The 20,908-nt window shown below is 47.9% G+C and overlaps 1 protein-coding gene across 1 annotated transcript in view; it reads right to left on the bottom strand.

Moving 5' to 3' along the window:
• Positions 1 to 5,595: 5,595 nt before the first annotated feature.
• LOC139580315 (calcineurin subunit B type 1-like) overlaps positions 5,596 to 20,908 on the bottom strand; it is a 47,483-nt gene continuing 32,170 nt past the window's right edge. The window contains exons 4-6 of the mRNA XM_071408860.1: positions 16,435 to 16,494; positions 14,479 to 14,663; positions 5,596 to 10,682 (exon numbers count right to left, since the gene is read on the bottom strand). Of these exons, the coding sequence (XP_071264961.1) occupies positions 10,635 to 10,682; positions 14,479 to 14,663; positions 16,435 to 16,494 (293 nt within the window). The 3' untranslated portion in view covers positions 5,596 to 10,634. The remainder of the gene's footprint in view (positions 10,683 to 14,478; positions 14,664 to 16,434; positions 16,495 to 20,908) is intronic.

The following is a 20,908-nucleotide window of genomic DNA, read 5'->3' as shown; positions in this document are numbered from 1 at the left end:
CCTCTCCTTGTTCGTTCGGCGGTCGACGTCACCGGCTTTCTAGTCACCACCGATACATGTTTCATTTTCGTTTTGTCTTCATTATACACACCTGGTTTCCATTCCATAATCAATGTTCCTTATTTAACCCTCTGGCTTCCCCTTTCTGTTTTGTGCGTGATTGTTTTTGTCAAGTGGTTCCGTGTACGTGTTCTGGATTGTTTATGTTTATCCTTGTTGGATTATTGTTGATATTGAGTAAATATCGTGGCTTTACTCATACCTGTGTCCTACACCTTTATGTACTGTAGGCCCTAACAGTTTGTGGGCACCGCTTGTCGCCGTTACAGTGCAATTAATGTAATGTTTAGTGTTGTATAGTGGCTTTGCTGGCATGTATCTAAAAAAAAATTGGGGAGTTTGCCCCACCATGATTGACATGCTAAAATCGCCACTGGTCATTGTGCATGTACTCACATGAATTCTTACAATGACTTGTCAGTGTATTGGTTACATTTCAGTTGTTAAATCTTCTGGAATGGACTGCACTTGCATGATTGCTTTCTTTAGTGGTGTCTAGAAGGTAGACCTTAATATGATATAGTCATTATTGGTGTTTATTATCTCCCACACACCAGGGAAACAGAACCCCCACTACACACCAGGGAAACAGAACCCCCACTACACACCAGGGAAACAGAACCCCCACTACACACCAGGGAAACAGAACCCCCACTACACTCCAGGGAAACAGAACCCCCACTACACACCAGGGAAACAGAACCCCCACTACACACACCAGGGAAACAGAACCCCCACTACACACCAGGGAAACAGAACCCCCACTACACACCAGGGAAACAGAACCCCCACTACACACCAGGGAAACAGAACCCCCACTACACACCAGGGAAACAGAACCCCCACTACACACCAGGGAAACAGAACCCCCACTACACACCAGGGAAACAGACCCCCACTACACACCAGGAAAACAGAACCCCCACTACACACCAGGGAAACAGACCCCCACTACACACCAGGGAAACAGAACCCCCACTACACACCAGGGAAACAGAACCCCCCACTACACACCAGGGAAACAGAAACCCCCACTACACACCAGGGAAACAGAACCCCCACTACACACACCAGGGAAACAGAGCCCCCCACTACACACCAGGGAAACAGAACCCCCACTACACACACCAGGGAAACAGAACCCCCCACTACACACCAGGGAAACAGAACCCCCACTACACACACCAGGGAAACAGGACCCCCCACTACACACCAGGGAAACAGAACCCCCACTACACACCAGGGAAACAGAACCCCCACTACACACCAGGGAAACAGAAACCCCCACTACACACCAGGGAAACAGAACCCCCACTACACACCAGGGAAATAGAACCCCCACTACACACCAGGGAAACAGAACCCCCCACTACACACCAGGGAAACAGAACCCCCACTACACACCAGGGAAACAGAACCCCCACTACACACCAGGGAAAAAGAACCCCCACTACACACACCAGGGAAACAGAACCCCCACTACACACCAGGGAAACAGAACCCCCACTACACACCAGGGAAACAGAACCCCCCACTACACACCAGGGAAACAGAACCCCCCACTACACACCAGGGAAACAGAACCCCCACTACACACCAGGGAAACAGGACCCCCACTACACACCAGGGAAACAGAACCCCCACTACACACCAGGGAAACAGAACCCCCAGTACACACACCAGGGAAACAGAACCCCCACTACACACCAGGGAAACAGAGCCCCCCACTACACACCAGGGAAACAGAACCCCCCACTACACACCAGGGAAACAGAAACCCCACTACACACCAGGGAAACAGAACCCCCCACTACACACCAGGGAAACAGAACCCCCAGTACACACACCAGGGAAACAGAACCCCCACTACACACCAGGGAAACAGAACCCCCACTACACACCAGGGAAACAGAACCCCCCACTACACACCAGGGAAACAGAACCCCCACTACACACCAGGGAAACAGAACCCCCACTACACACCAGGGAAACAGAAACCCCCCACTACACACCAGGGAAACAGAACCCCCACTACACACCAGGGAAACAGAGGCCCCCACTACACACCAGGGAAACAGAAACCCCACTACACACCAGGGAAACAGAACCCCCCCACTACACACCAGGGAAACAGAAACCCCCACTACACACCAGGGAAACAGAACCCCCACTACACACCAGGGAAACAGAACCCCCACTACACACCAGGGAAACAGAACCCCCACTACACACCAGGGAAACAGAACCCCCACTACACACCAGGGAAACAGAACCCCCACTACACACCAGGTAAACAGAGGCCCCCACTACACACCAGGGAAACAGAAACCCCACTACACACCAGGGAAACAGAACCCCCCCACTACACACCAGGGAAACAGAACCCCCACTACACACCAGGGAAACAGAGCCCCCACTACACACCAGGGAAACAGAAACCCCACTACACACCAGGGAAACAGAACCCCCCCACTACACACCAGGGAAACAGAACCCCCACTACACACCAGGGAAACAGAAACCCCACTACACACACCAGGGAAACAGAACCCCCACTACACACCAGGGAAACAGAAACCCCCACTACACACCAGGGAAACAGAACCCCCACTACACACCAGGGAAACAGAAACCCCCCACTACACACCAGGGAAACAGAACCCCCACTACACACCAGGGAAACAGAGGCCCCCACTACACACCAGGGAAACAGAAACCCCACTACACACCAGGGAAACAGAAACCCCCCACTACACACCAGGGAAACAGAAACCCCCACTACACACCAGGGAAAAAGAACCCCCACTACACACCAGGGAAACAGAACCCCCACTACACACCAGGGAAATAGAACCCCCACTACACACCAGGGAAACAGAACCCCCCACTACACACCAGGGAAACAGAACCCCCACTACACACCAGGGAAACAGAACCCCCACTACACACCAGGGAAACAGAACCCCCACTACACACACCAGGGAAACAGAACCCCCACTACACACCAGGGAAACAGAACCCCCACTACACACCAGGGAAACAGAACCCCCCACTACACACCAGGGAAACAGAACCCCCCACTACACACCAGGGAAACAGAACCCCCACTACACACCAGGGAAACAGGACCCCCACTACACACCAGGGAAACAGAACCCCCACTACACACCAGGGAAACAGAACCCCCAGTACACACACCAGGGAAACAGAACCCCCACTACACACCAGGGAAACAGAGCCCCCCACTACACACCAGGGAAACAGAACCCCCCACTACACACCAGGGAAACAGAAACCCCACTACACACCAGGGAAACAGAACCCCCCACTACACACCAGGGAAACAGAACCCCCAGTACACACACCAGGGAAACAGAACCCCCACTACACACCAGGGAAACAGAACCCCCACTACACACCAGGGAAACAGAACCCCCCACTACACACCAGGGAAACAGAACCCCCACTACACACCAGGGAAACAGAACCCCCACTACACACCAGGGAAACAGAAACCCCCCACTACACACCAGGGAAACAGAACCCCCACTACACACCAGGGAAACAGAGGCCCCCACTACACACCAGGGAAACAGAAACCCCACTACACACCAGGGAAACAGAACCCCCCCACTACACACCAGGGAAACAGAAACCCCCACTACACACCAGGGAAACAGAACCCCCACTACACACCAGGGAAACAGAACCCCCACTACACACCAGGGAAACAGAACCCCCACTACACACCAGGGAAACAGAACCCCCACTACACACCAGGGAAACAGAACCCCCACTACACACCAGGTAAACAGAGGCCCCCACTACACACCAGGGAAACAGAAACCCCACTACACACCAGGGAAACAGAACCCCCCCACTACACACCAGGGAAACAGAACCCCCACTACACACCAGGGAAACAGAGCCCCCACTACACACCAGGGAAACAGAAACCCCACTACACACCAGGGAAACAGAACCCCCCCACTACACACCAGGGAAACAGAACCCCCACTACACACCAGGGAAACAGAAACCCCACTACACACACCAGGGAAACAGAACCCCCACTACACACCAGGGAAACAGAAACCCCCACTACACACCAGGGAAACAGAACCCCCACTACACACCAGGGAAACAGAAACCCCCCACTACACACCAGGGAAACAGAACCCCCACTACACACCAGGGAAACAGAGGCCCCCACTACACACCAGGGAAACAGAAACCCCACTACACACCAGGGAAACAGAACCCCCCCACTACACACCAGGGAAACAGAAACCCCCACTACACACCAGGGAAACAGAACCCCCACTACACACCAGGGAAACAGAACCCCCACTACACACCAGGGAAACAGAACCCCCACTACACACCAGGGAAACAGAACCCCCACTACACACCAGGGAAACAGAACCCCCACTACACACCAGGGAAACAGAGGCCCCCACTACACACCAGGGAAACAGAAACCCCACTACACACCAGGGAAACAGAACCCCCCCACTACACACCAGGGAAACAGAACCCCCACTACACACCAGGGAAACAGAGCCCCCACTACACACCAGGGAAACAGAAACCCCACTACACACCAGGGAAACAGAACCCCCCCACTACACACCAGGGAAACAGAACCCCCACTACACACCAGGGAAACAGAAACCCCACTACACACACCAGGGAAACAGAACCCCCACTACACACCAGGGAAACAGAAACCCCCACTACACACCAGGGAAACAGAACCCCCACTACACACCAGGGAAACAGAACCCCCACTACACACCAGGGAAACAGAACCCCCCCTACACACCAGGGAAACAGAACCCCCACTACACACCAGGGAAACAGAACCCCCCCACTACACACACCAGGGAAATAGAACCCCCACTACACACCAGGGAAACAGAACCCCCACTACACACCAGGGAAACAGAAACCCCCACTACACACCAGGGAAACAGAACCCCCCACTACACACACCAGGGAAACAGAACCCCCACTACACACCAGGGAAACAGAACCCCCACTACACACCAGGGAAACAGAACCCCCCACTACACACCAGGGAAACAGAACCCCCACTACACACCAGGGAAACAGAACCCCCCACTACACACCAGGGAAACAGAACCCCCCACTACACACCAGGGAAACAGAACCCCCACTACACACCAGGGAAACAGAACCCCCACTACACACCAGGGAAACAGAACCCCCACTACACACCAGGGAAACAGAACCCCCCCACTACACACCAGGGAAACAGAACCCCCACTACACACCAGGGAAACAGAACCCCCACTACACACCAGGGAAACAGAACCCCCACTACACACCAGGGAAACAGAACCCCCCCACTACACACCAGGGAAACAGAACCCCCACTACACACCAGGGAAACAGAACCCCCACTACACACCAGGGAAACAGAACCCCCACTACACACCAGGGAAACCGAACCCCCCCCCCCCCCTCCCCTCCACACACCAGGGAAACAAAGTGATCACACAAAGCCAATACTTACAATGTTTCAAAGTGTATTTATTTGTTATTGTCATACAGTATCACGTTTCCAACAGTCTCACAGCATCAGATGCAGCATGCAGAGAAAGGGGGAGAAGAAATCTCAAACTTAAACCATTTTCAGTTTCCACATACTGAAAAAACAAAAACTGTCTCCTTCAAAGAAAATATAAAAAGTAGCAATTACAAAACTAAGGAGCAGTCTGAACTATAAGGACAACAGAACAGAAAGATGGAACTGCATTCAATAAATACATATATACAAAACCAACATCATATCTCCCTGTGAAAGCTGAGTACACTGTTTAGCAGTTGACGCAGGAACAGACCTTTTTACTGGGAAAAATAAGAATCATCTCGTTGATCCGGGAGGAAAACACTAAACAATTAAATAGTTCAGTTCGTTAGGATTACTGCTCATAATGTGTACATTTACCAATGTTTGGCAACATCCATATTGAAACCCACCAGTAGATGATTAAATATCATAATGACTAACATCACAATTCATGTGTTAACAAGAGGATTATTTAAATGGGTCATCTACATGCACAACCAAAATCATGCAAGCAAATGGGAGGCATTTTGACCAGAGTCCTATGAGCCCTGGTCAAAAGTAGTGCACTACATAGGGAATAGGGTGCCGTTTGATACACATCCAATGACTCTCCAACTCAATGTTTCTCACTAAAATCATTGGTGTCCAAACCCAGCTATCAGGTCACTCAAAGCCAACCCGACACCAAATCACTGGTTTCAAAACCAGGAAATCAGGTCCCTCAAAGCCAACCGGACACCAAATCACTGGTGTCCAAACCAGGAAATCAGGTCCCTCAAAGCCAACCTGACACCAAATCACTGGTGTCCAAACCAGGAAATCAGGTCCCTCAAAGCCAACCCGACACCAAATCACTGGTGTCCAAACCAGGAAATCAGGTCACTCAAAGCCAACCTGACACCAAATCACTGGTGTCCAAACCAGGAAATCAGGTCCCTCAAAGCCAACCTGACACCAAATCACTGGTGTCCAAACCAGGAAATCAGGTCCCTCAAAGCCAACCCGACACCAAATCACTGGTGTCCAAACCAGGAAATCAGGTCCCTCAAAGCCAACCCGACACCAAATCACTGGTGTCCAAACCAGGAAATCAGGTCACTCAAAGCCAACCTGACACCAAATCACTGGTGTCCAAACCAGGAAATCAGGTCCCTCAAAGCCAACCGGACACCAAATCACTGGTGTCGAAACCCAGGAAATCAGGTCACTCAAAGCCAACCTGACACCAAATCACTGGTGTCCAAACCAGGAAATCAGGTCACTCAAAGCCAACCGGACACCAAATCACTGGTGTCCAAACCAGGAAATCAGGTCACTCAAAGCCAACCGGACACCAAATCACTGGTTTCAAAACAGGAAATCAGGTCACTCAAAGCCAACCTGACACCAAATCACTGGTGTCCAAACCAGGAAATCAGGTCACTCAAAGCCAACCGGACACCAAATCACTGGTGTCCAAACCAGGAAATCAGGTCACTCAAAGCCAACCGGACACCAAATCACTGGTTTCAAAACAGGAAATCAGGTCACTCAAAGCCAACCCGACACCAAATCACTGGTGTCCAAACCAGGAAATCAGGTCACTCAAAGCCAACCGGACACCAAATCACTGGTGTCCAAACCAGGAAATCAGGTCACTCAAAGCCAACCGTACACCAAATCACTGGTGTCGAAACCCAGGAAATCAGGTCACTCAAAGCCAACCCGACACCAAATCACTGGTGTCCAAACCCAGGAAATCAGGTCACTCAAAGCCAACCGTACACCAAATCACTGGTGTCCAAACCCAGGAAATCAGGTCACTCAAAGCCAACCGTACACCAAATCACTGGTGTCCAAACCAGGAAATCAGGTCACTCAAAGCCAACCGGACACCAAATCACTGGTGTCCAAACCAGGAAATCAGGTCCCTCAAAGCCAACCGGACACCAAATCACTGGTGTCCAAACCAGGAAATCAGGTCACTCAAAGCCAACCGGACACCAAATCACTGGTGTCCAAACCAGGAAATCAGGTCACTCAAAGCCAACTCGACACACCATTTTGTTATTATTTTTTTGCCAGGGATGCCCACCTCCCTTTAAATACGGTAGTTTGGTAATGCTTGTGTTAATCTCCCTGCTTTGAATACCACAGAGGGAGAGGAACGATGAGGCGTTCGTGATAGGACAAAAGTGGTGAAAGAAGAAACATGAAAATATACACCATCCCATTTGCACATCGATGACGCCAACATGTCGAGTAACTCCGTTGTTACATTAGAAAGAACCCTGTAGTGTAACAGCACATTTCAGGAGGGCTTTGACATCTAACTAAGCAAACATTGACCTCATCTAGTATACAGTGTGCACACAGAGTGGACAAAACATTAGGAACACCTGCTTTATCCATGACAGAGACTGACCAGGTAAATCCAGGTGAAATATATGATCCCTTATTGAAGTCAATTATTAAATCTACTTCCGAGTGGCGCAGCGGTCTAATGCACTGCATCTCAGTGCTAGAGGCATCACTACAGACCCGGGTTTGATCCCGGGCTGTATCATAACCGGCTGTGATCGAGAGTCCCATAGGGCGGCGCACAATTGGCCACAGCGTTTCCCGGGGTAGGCCGTCATTGTAAAATAAGAATTTGTTCTTAACTGACTTGCCTAGTTAAATAAACATTTAAATAAAAATCAGTATAGATGAAGGGGAGGTTAAAGAAAGGTTTTTAAGCCTTGATACAATTGAGACATGGATTGTGTATGTGTGCCATTCAGATGGTGAATGGGCAAGACAACATATTTAAGTGCCTTTGAACAGGGTATGTTAGTAGGTGCCAGACGCACCAGTTTGTACCAAGAACTGCAACGCTGCTGGGTATTTTCCATGCTCAACAGTTTCCCGTGTGTATCAAGAATGGTCCACCAGCCAAAACGACATCCAGCCAACTTGACACAACTGTGGCAAGCATTGGAGTCAACATGGACCAGCATCCCTGTGGAACGCTTTCGACACCTTGTAGAGTCCATTGCCCCAACGAATTGAGGCTGTTCTGTGGGCCAAAGGGGGTGCAACTCAATATTAGGAAGGTGTTCTTAATGTTTTGTACACTCAGTGTATATTGGTTACAAAACTAACAATGCGTCCTACAGAGTCTCAATACGATTCCTTAACATTATTTATACCATGGCATTGTTGGATACTCGTTTCTGATTGGCTTGAAGGGCATTCTAGAGCGTGCATTATTTCCCCTATAACACACAGTATAACAGCACGGTAGAATTCAATGGCTATAGTTCATTCGTACATGTTCTATGTTTAAGCTGTTTTTGAAAACAAAAGTCTAATTGAAAACGGCATTGTTGATTTAGATTTTCATTATAGTAAGCTCGGACTGATGGTTCTGTTAATAACTAAACTAGTAAGTCTGTTTGTTTGGTTACCATGGCAACTTTCTAGCTTTGCAAATGTGTTCAATTATAGCCGTGGTATAAAAGCGATAATCAACTCAGGCTCTCTGTGAAATAATGACTCCGTGGAAGGTGAGTTTCACTCCGCTAGCGCGTCGTGGAACACACCTTCCACGGCGTGCATTATTTTCCATAGAACGTATAGCCAGCCTCTTGATTATTATCCCTTACATGTTGTCTCAATAACACACTCACATTTACAATCTATGTCGAGAATTGTTCATCTCGATGTCATAGGGCCAGGATATTCCTCCAAACTTCAGTTCAAAATGTAATACAATAGATATATAGATGCGCTCCGTGATTTGAAGAGAGATTCTTCAACTTGAGTAATGCGCTCTAGGCCACTTTATTCAAGGTGCAACTGAAACGTGACTATTCCCCCCAATAAACGAAAGACACACACACAGGTTGGAGCAGGGCCCGTGGAGCAGTTGAAGTGCCTTGCTCAAGGTCACAACGGCAGGCAATGGCATCTAGGATTTGACACCAACAACCATCTCGTTGCCTGCTCACTTCCCACCTGATTTTTCCCCATCAGACCTCGGAATTCATAATGGGCAACCCCCCTGGTTGCTGGCTAACCTCTAACTGCCAGGCTACCTGTTACTTTGCATTGGGGGACTGTTATGTGGACCGATACAGACTGTTCAAATTAAAAACATGTAATCAAAGTCAATAAATGACAAATCCACTTTCTTGGCATCTATCTCTACTTGACATTTAGTTGTTTTCCCCCCAGAAAGTCTGACAAGAAACAGAATAATAATTTCCAACAATATAAGTAACTATAAATAAAACACTCTATCACTCATGTTACAATAACATTATATTGTATGTTTCATCACAACTTGCTCAAGAGGATGGAAATGGAACACAAGAAATGGCTGTTTATTTGTGAAAATAAAATGTGCATCTAAACATCATGTGATGCTGTAGCGGAGCGCTTGACGTGTCACACGCTAGTCATCCATCACTGACAGCGACGGTGGATAGTTCATAATAACAATATCATCTGGTTTCTGGATATGTCCTGGTTGGCACTTCACACCCTACTTTTTTCAGTTGGAACTGAAATCAAGTATTTTATTTAATGTAACACCTCAGATAACGACACATTTAACCACGAGAGAGCCATTATAGATATACATGTATATTTAAAAAAAAAAAAAAAGAGAGAGACCAGAACGAAAATAAATATAAAAAAATAAAAAAAGTTTTTTTTTTTTTTTTACTAAATATAAACAAGCAAACCTTTCTCCCCTCCCTCCTCCATTGAACTGTGATGCTCTTTACAAACAAGAATATCTGTCTTTCTTCGGGTTATTGAGAGGATCGGAGTTCAATAACACTTAAAAGTTGGCTTCACGAGGCCCGTGGTTTCTTAAGAAAAAAAGTGGCTTCAAGGAGAGAGAGAATACTTCCATTGAAATACACAGAGAGCGTTTGTCAGATGTCTTGAGCAGATCTTCAGAGACAGACGGAGAAGAAAGCGAGGGGGGGAGAGGAGCGGAGGGGGGGGCTCACACGTCCACCACCATCTTTTTGTGTATGTCAAGGCCACCCACCACCTTGGAGAAGAGAGGAGGAACACAAGTATTGAGTTAGAATTATTATTCTAGTTCTAATTCCAATTCTAGTTCGAATTCTAATTCCAATTCTACTTCCAATTCTACTTCCAATTCTACTTCCAATTCTAGTTCCAATTCCAATTCTAGTTCCAATTCAAATTCCAATCATAAATGCAATTCTAATTCCAATTCTGGTTCCAATTCTAATTCCAATTCTAATTCCAGTTCTAATTCCAATTCTGGTTCCAATTCTAATTCCAATTCCAATTCTAATTCCAAAAGCAGGTTGGAACAGGATTGATTCTTAATGCTATTGGCTACATTTGTGAACTTCAAAATCATGCAACATGGTTCTACTTAAGAGAGACAACTCCCTACTGAATAACTACTGTATGCTGTTAACCCCTTAATATTAGTATAACTACTGTATGCTGTTAACCCCTTAATATTAGTATAACTACTGTATGCTGTTAACCCCTTGTCTTGTTCTTTAATATTGTCCTGCACTCTCAGCTATTTTCATGAATGAGTCTCTTCAAATGAAGTCACACAATCCCTCCACAACAACCTGCTTCAGCTCAAACCAATTATAACCATGGTCCAACCAGCTCAAACCAATTATAACCATGGTCCAACCAGCTCAAACCAATTATAACCATGGTCCAACCAGCTCAAACCAATCATAACCATGGTCCAACCAGCTCAAACCAACAATAACCATGGTCCAACCAGCTCAAACCAATTATAACCATGGTCCAACCAGCTCAAACCAATTATAACCATGGTCCAACCCGCTCAAACCAATTATAACCATGGTCCAACCAGCTCAAACCAATTATAACCATGGTCCAACCAGCTCAAACCAATCATAACCATGGTCCAACCAGCTCAAACCAATTATAACCATGGTCCAACCAGCTCAAACCAATCATAACCATGGTCCAACCAGCTCAAACCAATCATAACCATGGTCCAACCAGCTCAAACCAATCATAACCATGGTCCAACCAGCTCAAACCAATCATAACCATGGTCCAACCAGCTCAAACCAATTACAACCATGGTCCAACCAGCTCAAAACAATTATAACCATGGTCCAACCAGCTCAAACCAATTATAACCGTGGTCCAACCAGCTCAAACCAATTATAACCATGGTCCAACCAGCTCAAACCAATTATAACCATGGTCCAACCAGCTCAAACCAATTATAACCGTGGTCCAACCAGCTCAAACCAATCATAACCATGGTCCAACCAGCTCAAACCAATCATAACCATGGTCCAACCAGCTCAAACCAATTACAACCATGGTCCAACCAGCTCAAAACAATTATAACCATGGTCCAACCAGCTCAAACCAATTATAACCGTGGTCCAACCAGCTCTAACCAATTATAACCGTGGTCCAACCAGCTCAAACCAGCTCAAACCAATTATAACCATGGTCCAACCAGCTCAAACCAATTATAACCATGGTCCAACCAGCTCAAACCAATTATAACCATGGTCCAACCAGCTCAAACCAATTATAACCATGGTCCAACCAGCTCAAACCAATTATAACCGTGGTCCAACCAGCTCAAACCAATCATAACCATGGTCCAACCAGCTCAAACCAATTATAACCATGGTCCAACCAGCTCAAACCAATTATAACCGTGGTCCAACCAGCTCAAACCAATCATAACCATGGTCCAACCAGCTCAAACCAATCATAACCATGGTCCAACCAGCTCAAACCAATTATAACCATGGTCCAACCAGCTCAAACCAATCATAACCGTGGTCCAACCAGCTCAAACCAATTATAACCATGGTCCAACCAGCTCAAACCAAAAATAATACTCACACAAGGACAGAGCATTTTAGTTGAAGGCTTTAGAGAAACGTGCCAAATATGGCTCATTCAGGAGAGTGAAACAGAATACAGAACTTTCAGATAGAAACTGACTCGAGTCATGTCATCTCTATACATATACATATCTATAGCATTTCTAATGTTACACTAAATACGTTTTTCCCCCCTCGTCAATCTACACACAATACCCCATAATGACAAAGCAAAAACAGGTTTTTACAAATTTTTGCTCATTTAGAAAAAATATCACAATTACATAAAGGATTCAGACCCTTTAATCAGTACTTTTTTGAAGCACCTTTGGCAGCGATTACAGCCTTCTGTCTTCTTGGGTATGACGCTACAAACTTGGCACACCTGTATTTGGGGAGTTTCTCCCATTCTTCTCTGCAGATCCTCTCAAGCTCTGTCAGGTTGGATGGGGCGTGTTGCTGCACAGCCATTTTCAAGTCTCTCCAAAGATGTTCGATCGGGTTCAAGTCCAGGCTCTGGCTGGGCCACTCAATGACATTCAGAGACTTGTCCCAAAGCCACTCCTGCATTGTCTTGGCTGTGTGCTTAGGGTCGTTGTCCTGTTGGAAGGTGAACCTTCGCCCCAGTCTGAGCTTCTGAGCGCTCTGGAGCAGGTTTTCATCAAGGATCTTTCTGTACTTTTCCCTGTTCATCTTTGCCTTGATCCTGACTAGTCTCCCAGTCTCTGAGCTGAAAAACATCCCCACAGCATGATGCTGCCACCACCTTGCTTCACCGTAGGGATGGTGCCAGGTTTCCTCCAGACATGACGCTTGGCATTCAGGCCAGAGAGTTCAATCTTGGTTTCATCAGACAAGAGAATCTTGTTTCTCATGGTCTGAGAGTCTTTAGATGCCTTTTGGCAAACTCCAAGCGGGCTGTCATGTGCCTTTTACTGAGGAGTGGCTTCATTCTTTCTGGTCACTCTACCATTAAGGCCTGATTGGTGGAGTTCTGCAGAGATGGTTGTCCTTCTGGAAGGTTCTCCCATCACCACAGAGGAACTCTGGAGCTCTGTCAGAGTGACCAACGGGTTCTTGGTCACCTCCCTGACCAAGGCCCTTCTCACCTGATTGCTCAGTTTGGCCAGGTGGCCAGCTCTAGGAAGAGTCTTGGTGGTTCCAAACTTCTTCCATTTAAGAATGATGGAGGCCACTGTGTTCTTGGGGACCTTCAATGCTGCAGACATGTTTTGGTACCCTTCCCCAGATATGTGCCTCGACACAATCCTGTCTCGGAGCTCTACGGACCATTTCTTCGACCTCAAGGCTTGGTTTTTGCCCTGACATGCACTGTCAACTGTGGGACCTTATATAGACAGGTGTGTGCCTTTCCAAATCATGTCCAATCAGTTGAATTTACCACAGGTGGACTCCAATCAAGTTGTAGAAACATCTCAAGGATGATCAATGGAAACAGGATGAACCTGAGCTCAATTTCAAGTCTCATAGTCTCATCAATAGTGCCATTATGGGGTATTGTGTGTAGATTGCTGAAGATTTTTTATTTATTTAATCCATTTTAGAATAAGGCTGTAACGTAACAAAAATGTGGAAAAAGTGAAGGGATCGTGAAATACTTTCAGAATGCACTGTAAAAAAGGGTGATCCATGACTAGAATACAGTATTTACATATGAAGTGGGTAAAATAGTATGTAAACATTGAAGTGACCAGTGTCCAATGTCTCTATATACATTGGGGCAGCAATCTTTAAGGTGCAACCATAGCAACCCTCCAGAACTTGAGTTACAACCCCGCCCCCAAATAGGTTTGCACAGTTCTGGAACATTTCCTCGTGTTCTATCCCTGCCTGTTCCTTCCAGACACCAGGAATACTCCAACCAGGGAACTTTGGAAAAATGTCAAGAGATTTTCTTTAACCGCCCCGACACAGTTCCCCCGGACATTAAGACCTCAGACTTACTAAGCAGAACTCTTCGAAGGATATCCTGCCGTCTCCGTCCTTGTCTGCGTTGATGATGGTCTTGTCCACGATCTGCTGGAGCTGTGTGTCCTTCAGGTTGTTTCCTACCATCATCTTCAGCACCTGGAAGAGCTCCCCGTTGGAGATGTAGCCATCCTTGTCCATGTCGTAGATCCGGAAGGCGACTGGAGGGGAGGAGATGGGGAGGTAGAGGGAGGGGTGGAGAGGGAGGGAGAGGGGTGGAGAGGGAGGGAGAGGGAGGGGTGGAGAGGGAGGGAGAGGGGTGGAGAGGGAGGGAGAGGGAGGGAGAGGGAGGGGTGGAGAGGGAGGGAGAGGGGAGGAGATGGGGAGGTAGAGGGAGGGGTGGAGAGGGGTGGAGAGGGAGGGAGAGGGGAGGAGAAGGAGGGAGAGGGAGGGGTGGAGAGGGAGGGAGAGGGAGGGGTGGAGAGGGAGGGAGAGGGGTGGAGGGGGAGGGAGAGGGGGGGAGAGGGAGGGAGAGGGAGGGGTGGAGAGGGAGGGAGAGGGAGGGGTGGAGAGGGAGGGAGAGGGGTGGAGAGGGAGGGAGAGGGAGGGAGAGGGAGGGGTGGAGAGGGAGGTAGAGGGAGGGGTGGAGAGGGAGGGAGAGGGGTGGAGAGGGAGGGAGAGGGGAGGAGAGGGAGGGAGAGGGAGGGGTGGAGAGGGAGGGAGAGGGGAGGAGATGGGGAGGTAGAGGGAGGGGTGGAGAGGGAGGGAGAGGGGTGGAGAGGGAGGGAGAGGGAGGGGTGGAGAGGGAGGGAGAGGGGAGGAGATGGGGAGGTAGAGGGAGGGGTGGAGAGGGAGGGAGAGGGGTGGAGAGGGAGGGAGAGGGGAGGAGAGGGAGGGAGAGGGAGGGGTGGAGAGGGAGGGAGAGGGGAGGAGATGGGGAGGTAGAGGGAGGGGTGGAGAGGGAGGGAGAGGGGTGGAGAGGGAGGGAGAGGGGTGGAGAGGGAGGGAGAGGGGTGGAGAGGGAGGGAGAGGGGTGGAGAGGGAGAGACAGGGGTGGAGAGGGAGGGAGAGGGAGGGGTGGAGAGGGAGGGAGAGGGGTGGAGAGGGAGGGAGAGGGAGGGAGAGGGGTGGAGAGGGAGGGAGAGGGGTGGAGAGGGAGGGGTGGAGAGGGAGGGAGAGGGAGGGGTGGAGAGGGAGAGACAGGGGTGGAGAGGGAGGGAGGTAGGAGAGAGGGGGAAGGAGAGAGGGGAAAAGGGTCAGGGAGAAAGAGGGGGGTGTGAGAAAGAGGTGGAGGAGGGAGAGAGAGGGGTGGAGGGAGGGAGTAGAGGGATCAGGGTCATGGAGGGAGAGGGGGGTGGGAGAGGGGTAGAGGGAAAGAGGTCAGGGAGGGCGAAGGGTAGAGGGAAAGGGGTCAGGGAGGGAGAGGGAGAGGGGGTGGCGGAGGGAGAAAGAGGTGGAGGGGGGAGAATGCAGGAATGTGTGTGTAAATAGACAACAATGGTTTGAACACAGAGCTTTGGTTTGGTGTTTTGGAGAATGCGTCATCATTAATGCCATTAGGCATTCTGTTTTCTACTGTGGCGACTGGAGGAGGGGATGGAAGCAGCAACGTGTGTAAATACAGAATAAACAACCACATAGCGCTTTGGTTTTGTCTTTGTAGTACACATCGTTTTAACTTTGTATGGTGAAACGGTGTGTAGATGGAGAGGAAGTAGTGTAGATGGAGAGGAAGTAGTGTAGATGGAGAGGAAGTAGTGTAGATGGAGAGGAAGTAGTGTAGATGGAGAGGAAGTAGTGTAGATGGAGAGGAAGTAGTGTAGATGGAGAGGAAGTAGTGGAGATGGAGAGGAAGTAGTGGAGATGGAGAGGAAGTAGTGGAGATGGAGAGGAAGTAGTGGAGATAGAGAGGAAGTAGTGTAGATGGAGAGGAAGTAGTGGAGATGGAGAGGAAGTAGTGTAGATGGAGAGGATGTAGATTTGTCTACTTACACCGAAGCTTTGACTCCTTGTCCCCCTTGACACTGAACTGTGAGACTCCCTCGATGAATTCTGATGGGGGGGGGGAGAGATGGTTTAGAGTCAGACTTTATATGACTGCTTGTATGCAGCCGATGCTAGACTTTTTAAATGCACTATGGGAGTGATCACATGCAAATGCAGTACTTTATGCATGCATAAGTCTAATGAACATCTCTCTTTGTAAACACAACAGCAGACTACTACTAAATTAAATCCCATCGCACCTTTTCGGGCTTTGCATCTTTTAGAACGCAGCATATGTCGGATCAATCGCAAATTACCTTTAAACATCAATCACGCTATATAACGTGGATCTTCAGCGGTCCGGATTTAATCTGGGCCTAAGGTGATCTAGTTGTGACTGTCCTGTGTTCAGGTGATCTAGTTGTGACTGTCTTGTGTTAAGGTGATCTAGTTGTGACTGTCCTGTGTTCAGGTGATCTAGTTGTGACTGTCCTGTGTTTAGGTGATCCAGTTGTGACTGTCTTGTGTTCAGGTGATCTAGTTGTGACTGTCCTGTGTTCAGGTGATCTAGTTGTGACTGTCTTGTGTTCAGGTGATCTAGTTGTGACTGTCTTGTGTTCAGGTGATCTAGTTGTGACTGTCTTGTGTTTAGGTGATCTAGTTGTGACTGTCTTGTGTTCAGGTGATCTAGTTGTGACTGTCTTGTGTTAAGGTGACCTAGTTGTGACTGTCCTGTGTTCAGGTGATCTAGTTGTGACTGTCTTGTGTTCAGGTGATCTAGGTGTGACTGTCTTGTGTTAAGGTGACCTAGTTGTGACTGTCCTGTGTTCAGGTGATCTAGTTGTGACTGTCTTGTGTTCAGGTGATCTAGTTGTGACTGTCTTGTGTTCAGGTGATCTAGTTGTGACTGTCTTGTGTTCAGGTGATCTAGTTGTGACTGTCTTGTGTTCAGGTGACCTAGTTGTGACTGTCCTGTGTTCAGGTGATCTAGTTGTGACTGTCTTGTGTTCAGGTGATCTAGTTGTGACTGTCCTGTGTTCAGGTGATCTAGTTGTGACTGTCTTGTGTTCAGGTGACCTAGTTGTGACTGTCTTGTGTTAAGGTTATCTAGTTGTGACTTAGAATATGTGGACAACTATAAATACCTAGGTGTCTGGTTAGACTGTAAACTCTCCTTCCAGACTCACATGAAGCATCTCCAATCCAAAGTTAAATCTAGAATCGGCTTCCTATTTCGCAACAAAGCCTCCTTCACTCATGCTGCCAAACATACCCTCGTAAAACTGACTATCCTACCGATCCTTGACTTTGGTGATGTCATTTATAAAATAGCCTCCAACACTCTACTCAGCAAACTGGATGCAGTCTATCACAGTGCCCTCCGTTTTGTCACCAACGCCCCATATACTACCCTGTATGCTCTCGTTGGCTGGCCCTCGCTACATATTCGTCGCCAAACCCACTGGCTCCAGGTCACCACTGACCTGACCAAGTCTTTAAGTGGTTGTTCCACTGGATATCATAAGGTGAATGCACCAATTTGTAAGTCGCTCTGGATAAGAGCGTCTGCTAAATGACTTAAATGTAATGTAAATGTCTTTGCTAGGTAAAGCTCCGCCTTATCTCAGCTCACTGGTCACCATAGCAACACCCACCCGTAGCACGCGCTCCAGCAGGTATATTTCACTGGTCACCCCCAAAGCCAACACCTCATTTGGCCCGCCTTTCCTTCCAGTGACTGGAACGAATTGTAAAAATCACTGAAGTTGGAGTCTTATATCTTCCTCACTAACTTTAAGCGTCACCTGTCAGAGCAGCTTTACATCTGCAGCTGTAGCTGTACATCTGTAAATAGCCCATCCAACTAACCAACTACCTACATCATCCCCATATTTGTTTTTCTGCTCTTTTGCACACCAGTATTTCTACTTGCACGTCTTCTTCTACACATCTATCACTGTAATTACTTCGCCACTATTGGCCAATTTATTGCCTTACCTCCTTACTTAATTTGCACACACTGTATACATATCTTTCTATTGTGTTATTGACTGTACGTTTGTTTATTCCATGTGTAACTCTGTGTTGTTTGTGTCGCACTGCTTTGCTTTATCTTGGTCAGGTCGCAGTTGTTAAATGAGAACTTGTTCTCAACTGGCCTACCTGGTTAAATAAAGGTGAAATATATAAAAAAGAGAGAGGCATGAAGATAAATGAATCATATATAGAGCGATTTATTTAAATTAAAGCCTACAGGTTGAATGCATTATAATGCCATCATTGCATTGTGAGACTTGTCATGAGCATGATTAATGCCTGAATATTTAATGTAATAATTAAGATCACGTTAATCATCAACTAAACGTCGACTTCCGCTTTATTCCAACCCCTCTGAAAGACATACATATACCGTTTAAAAGTTTGGGGTCACTTAGGAATGTCTTTTTTTATAATTTTTTATTTAACTAAGCAACTCAGTTAAGAACAAAATCTTATTTTCAATGACGGCCTAGGAACAGTGGGTTAACTGGTCTAGGAACAGTGGGTTAACTGGTCTAGGAACAGTGGGTTAACTGGTCTAGGAACAGTGGGTTAACTGGTCTAGGAACAGTGGGTTAACTGGTCTAGGAACAGTGGGTTAACTGGTCTAGGAACAGTGGGTTAACGGGTCTAGGAACAGTGGGTTAACTGGTCTAGGAACAGTGGGTTAACTGGTCTAGGAACAGTGGGTTAACTGGTCTAGGAACAGTGGGTTAACTGGTCTAGGAACAGTGGGTTAACTGGTCTAGGAACAGTGGGTTAACGGGTCTAGGAACAGTGGGTTAACTGGTCTAGGAACAGTGGGTTAACTGGTCTAGGAACAGTGGGTTAACTGGTCTAGGAACAGTGGGTTAACTGGTCTAGGAACAGTGGGTTAACTGGTCTAGGAACAGTGGTTTAACTGGTCTAGGAACAGTGGGTTAACTGGTCTAGGAACAGTGGGTTAACTGGTCTAGGAACAGTGGGTTAACTGGTCTAGGAACAGTGGGTTAACTGGTCTAGGAACAGTGGGTTAACTGGTCTAGGAACAGTGGGTTAACTGGTCTAGGAACAGTGGGTTAACTGCCTTGTTCAGAACAACAGATTTTTACCTTGTCAGCTCAGGGATTCAACCTTGCAACCTTTCGGTTACTACAACAGCTCTAACCACTAGGCTACCTGTCTCTAACCACTAGAGACAGGTAGTAACCGAAAGGTTGCAAGGTTGAATCCCTGAGCTGACAAGGTAAAAATCTGTTGTTCTGAACAAGGCCACTAGGCTACCTGTCTCTAACCACTAGGCTACCTGTCTCTAACCACTAGGCTACCTGTCTCGAACCACTAGGCTACCTGCTCTAACCACTAGGCTACCTGTCTCTAACCACTAGGCTACCTGCTCTAACCACTAGGCTACCTGTCTCTAACCACTAGGCTACCTGTCTCTAACCACTAGTCTACCTGTCTCTAACCACTAGGCTACCTGTCTCTAACCACTAGGCTACCTGTCTCTAACCACTAGGCTACCTGCTCTAACCACGAGGCTACCTGTCTCTAACCACTAGGCTACCTGCTCTAACCACTAGGCTACCTGTTCTAACCACTAGGCTACCTGTCTCTAACCACTAGGCTACCTGCTCTAACCACTAGGCTACCTGTCTCTAACCACTAGGCTACCTGTCTCTAACCACTAGGCTACCTGTCTCTAACCACTAGGTTACCTGTCTCTAACCACTAGGCTACCTGTCTCTAACCACTAGGCTACCTGCTCTAACCACTAGGCTACCTGCTCTAACCACTAGGCTACCTGTCTCTAACCACTAGGCTACCTGCTCTAACCACTAGGCTACCTGCTCTAACCACTAGGCTACCTGTCTCTAACCACTAGGCTACCTGCTCTAACCACTAGGCTACCTGCTCTAACCACTAGGCTACCTGCTCTAACCACTAGGCTACCTGTCTCTAACCACTAGGCTACCTGCTCTAACCACTAGGCTACCTGCTCTAACCACTAGGCTACCTGTCTCTAACCACTAGGCTACCTGCTCTAACCACTAGGCTACCTGTCTCTAGCCACTAGGCTACCTTGCTCTAACCACTAGGCTACCTGCTCTAACCACTAGGCTACCTGTCTCTAACCACTAGGCTACCTTGCTCTAACCACTAGGCTACCTGTCTCTAACCACTAGGCTACCTGTCTCTAACCACTAGGCTACCTGTATCTAACCACTAGGCTACCTGCTCTAACCACTAGGCTACCTGTCTCTAACCACTAGGCTACCTGTCTCTAACCACTAGGCTACCTGCTCTAACCACTAGGCTACCTGTCTCTAACCACTAGGCTACCTTGCTCTAACCACTAGAGACAGGTAGTAACCGAAAGGTTGCAAGGTTGAATCCCTGAGCTGACAAGGTAAAAATCTGTTGTTCTGAACAAGGCCACTAGGCTACCTGTCTCTAACCA

This window comes from Salvelinus alpinus, chromosome 7 (assembly GCF_045679555.1).
Source record: "Salvelinus alpinus chromosome 7, SLU_Salpinus.1, whole genome shotgun sequence".
Classification (NCBI taxonomy): Eukaryota; Metazoa; Chordata; class Actinopteri; order Salmoniformes; family Salmonidae; genus Salvelinus; species Salvelinus alpinus.
This window is presented reverse-complemented; position numbering and strand designations above follow the sequence as displayed.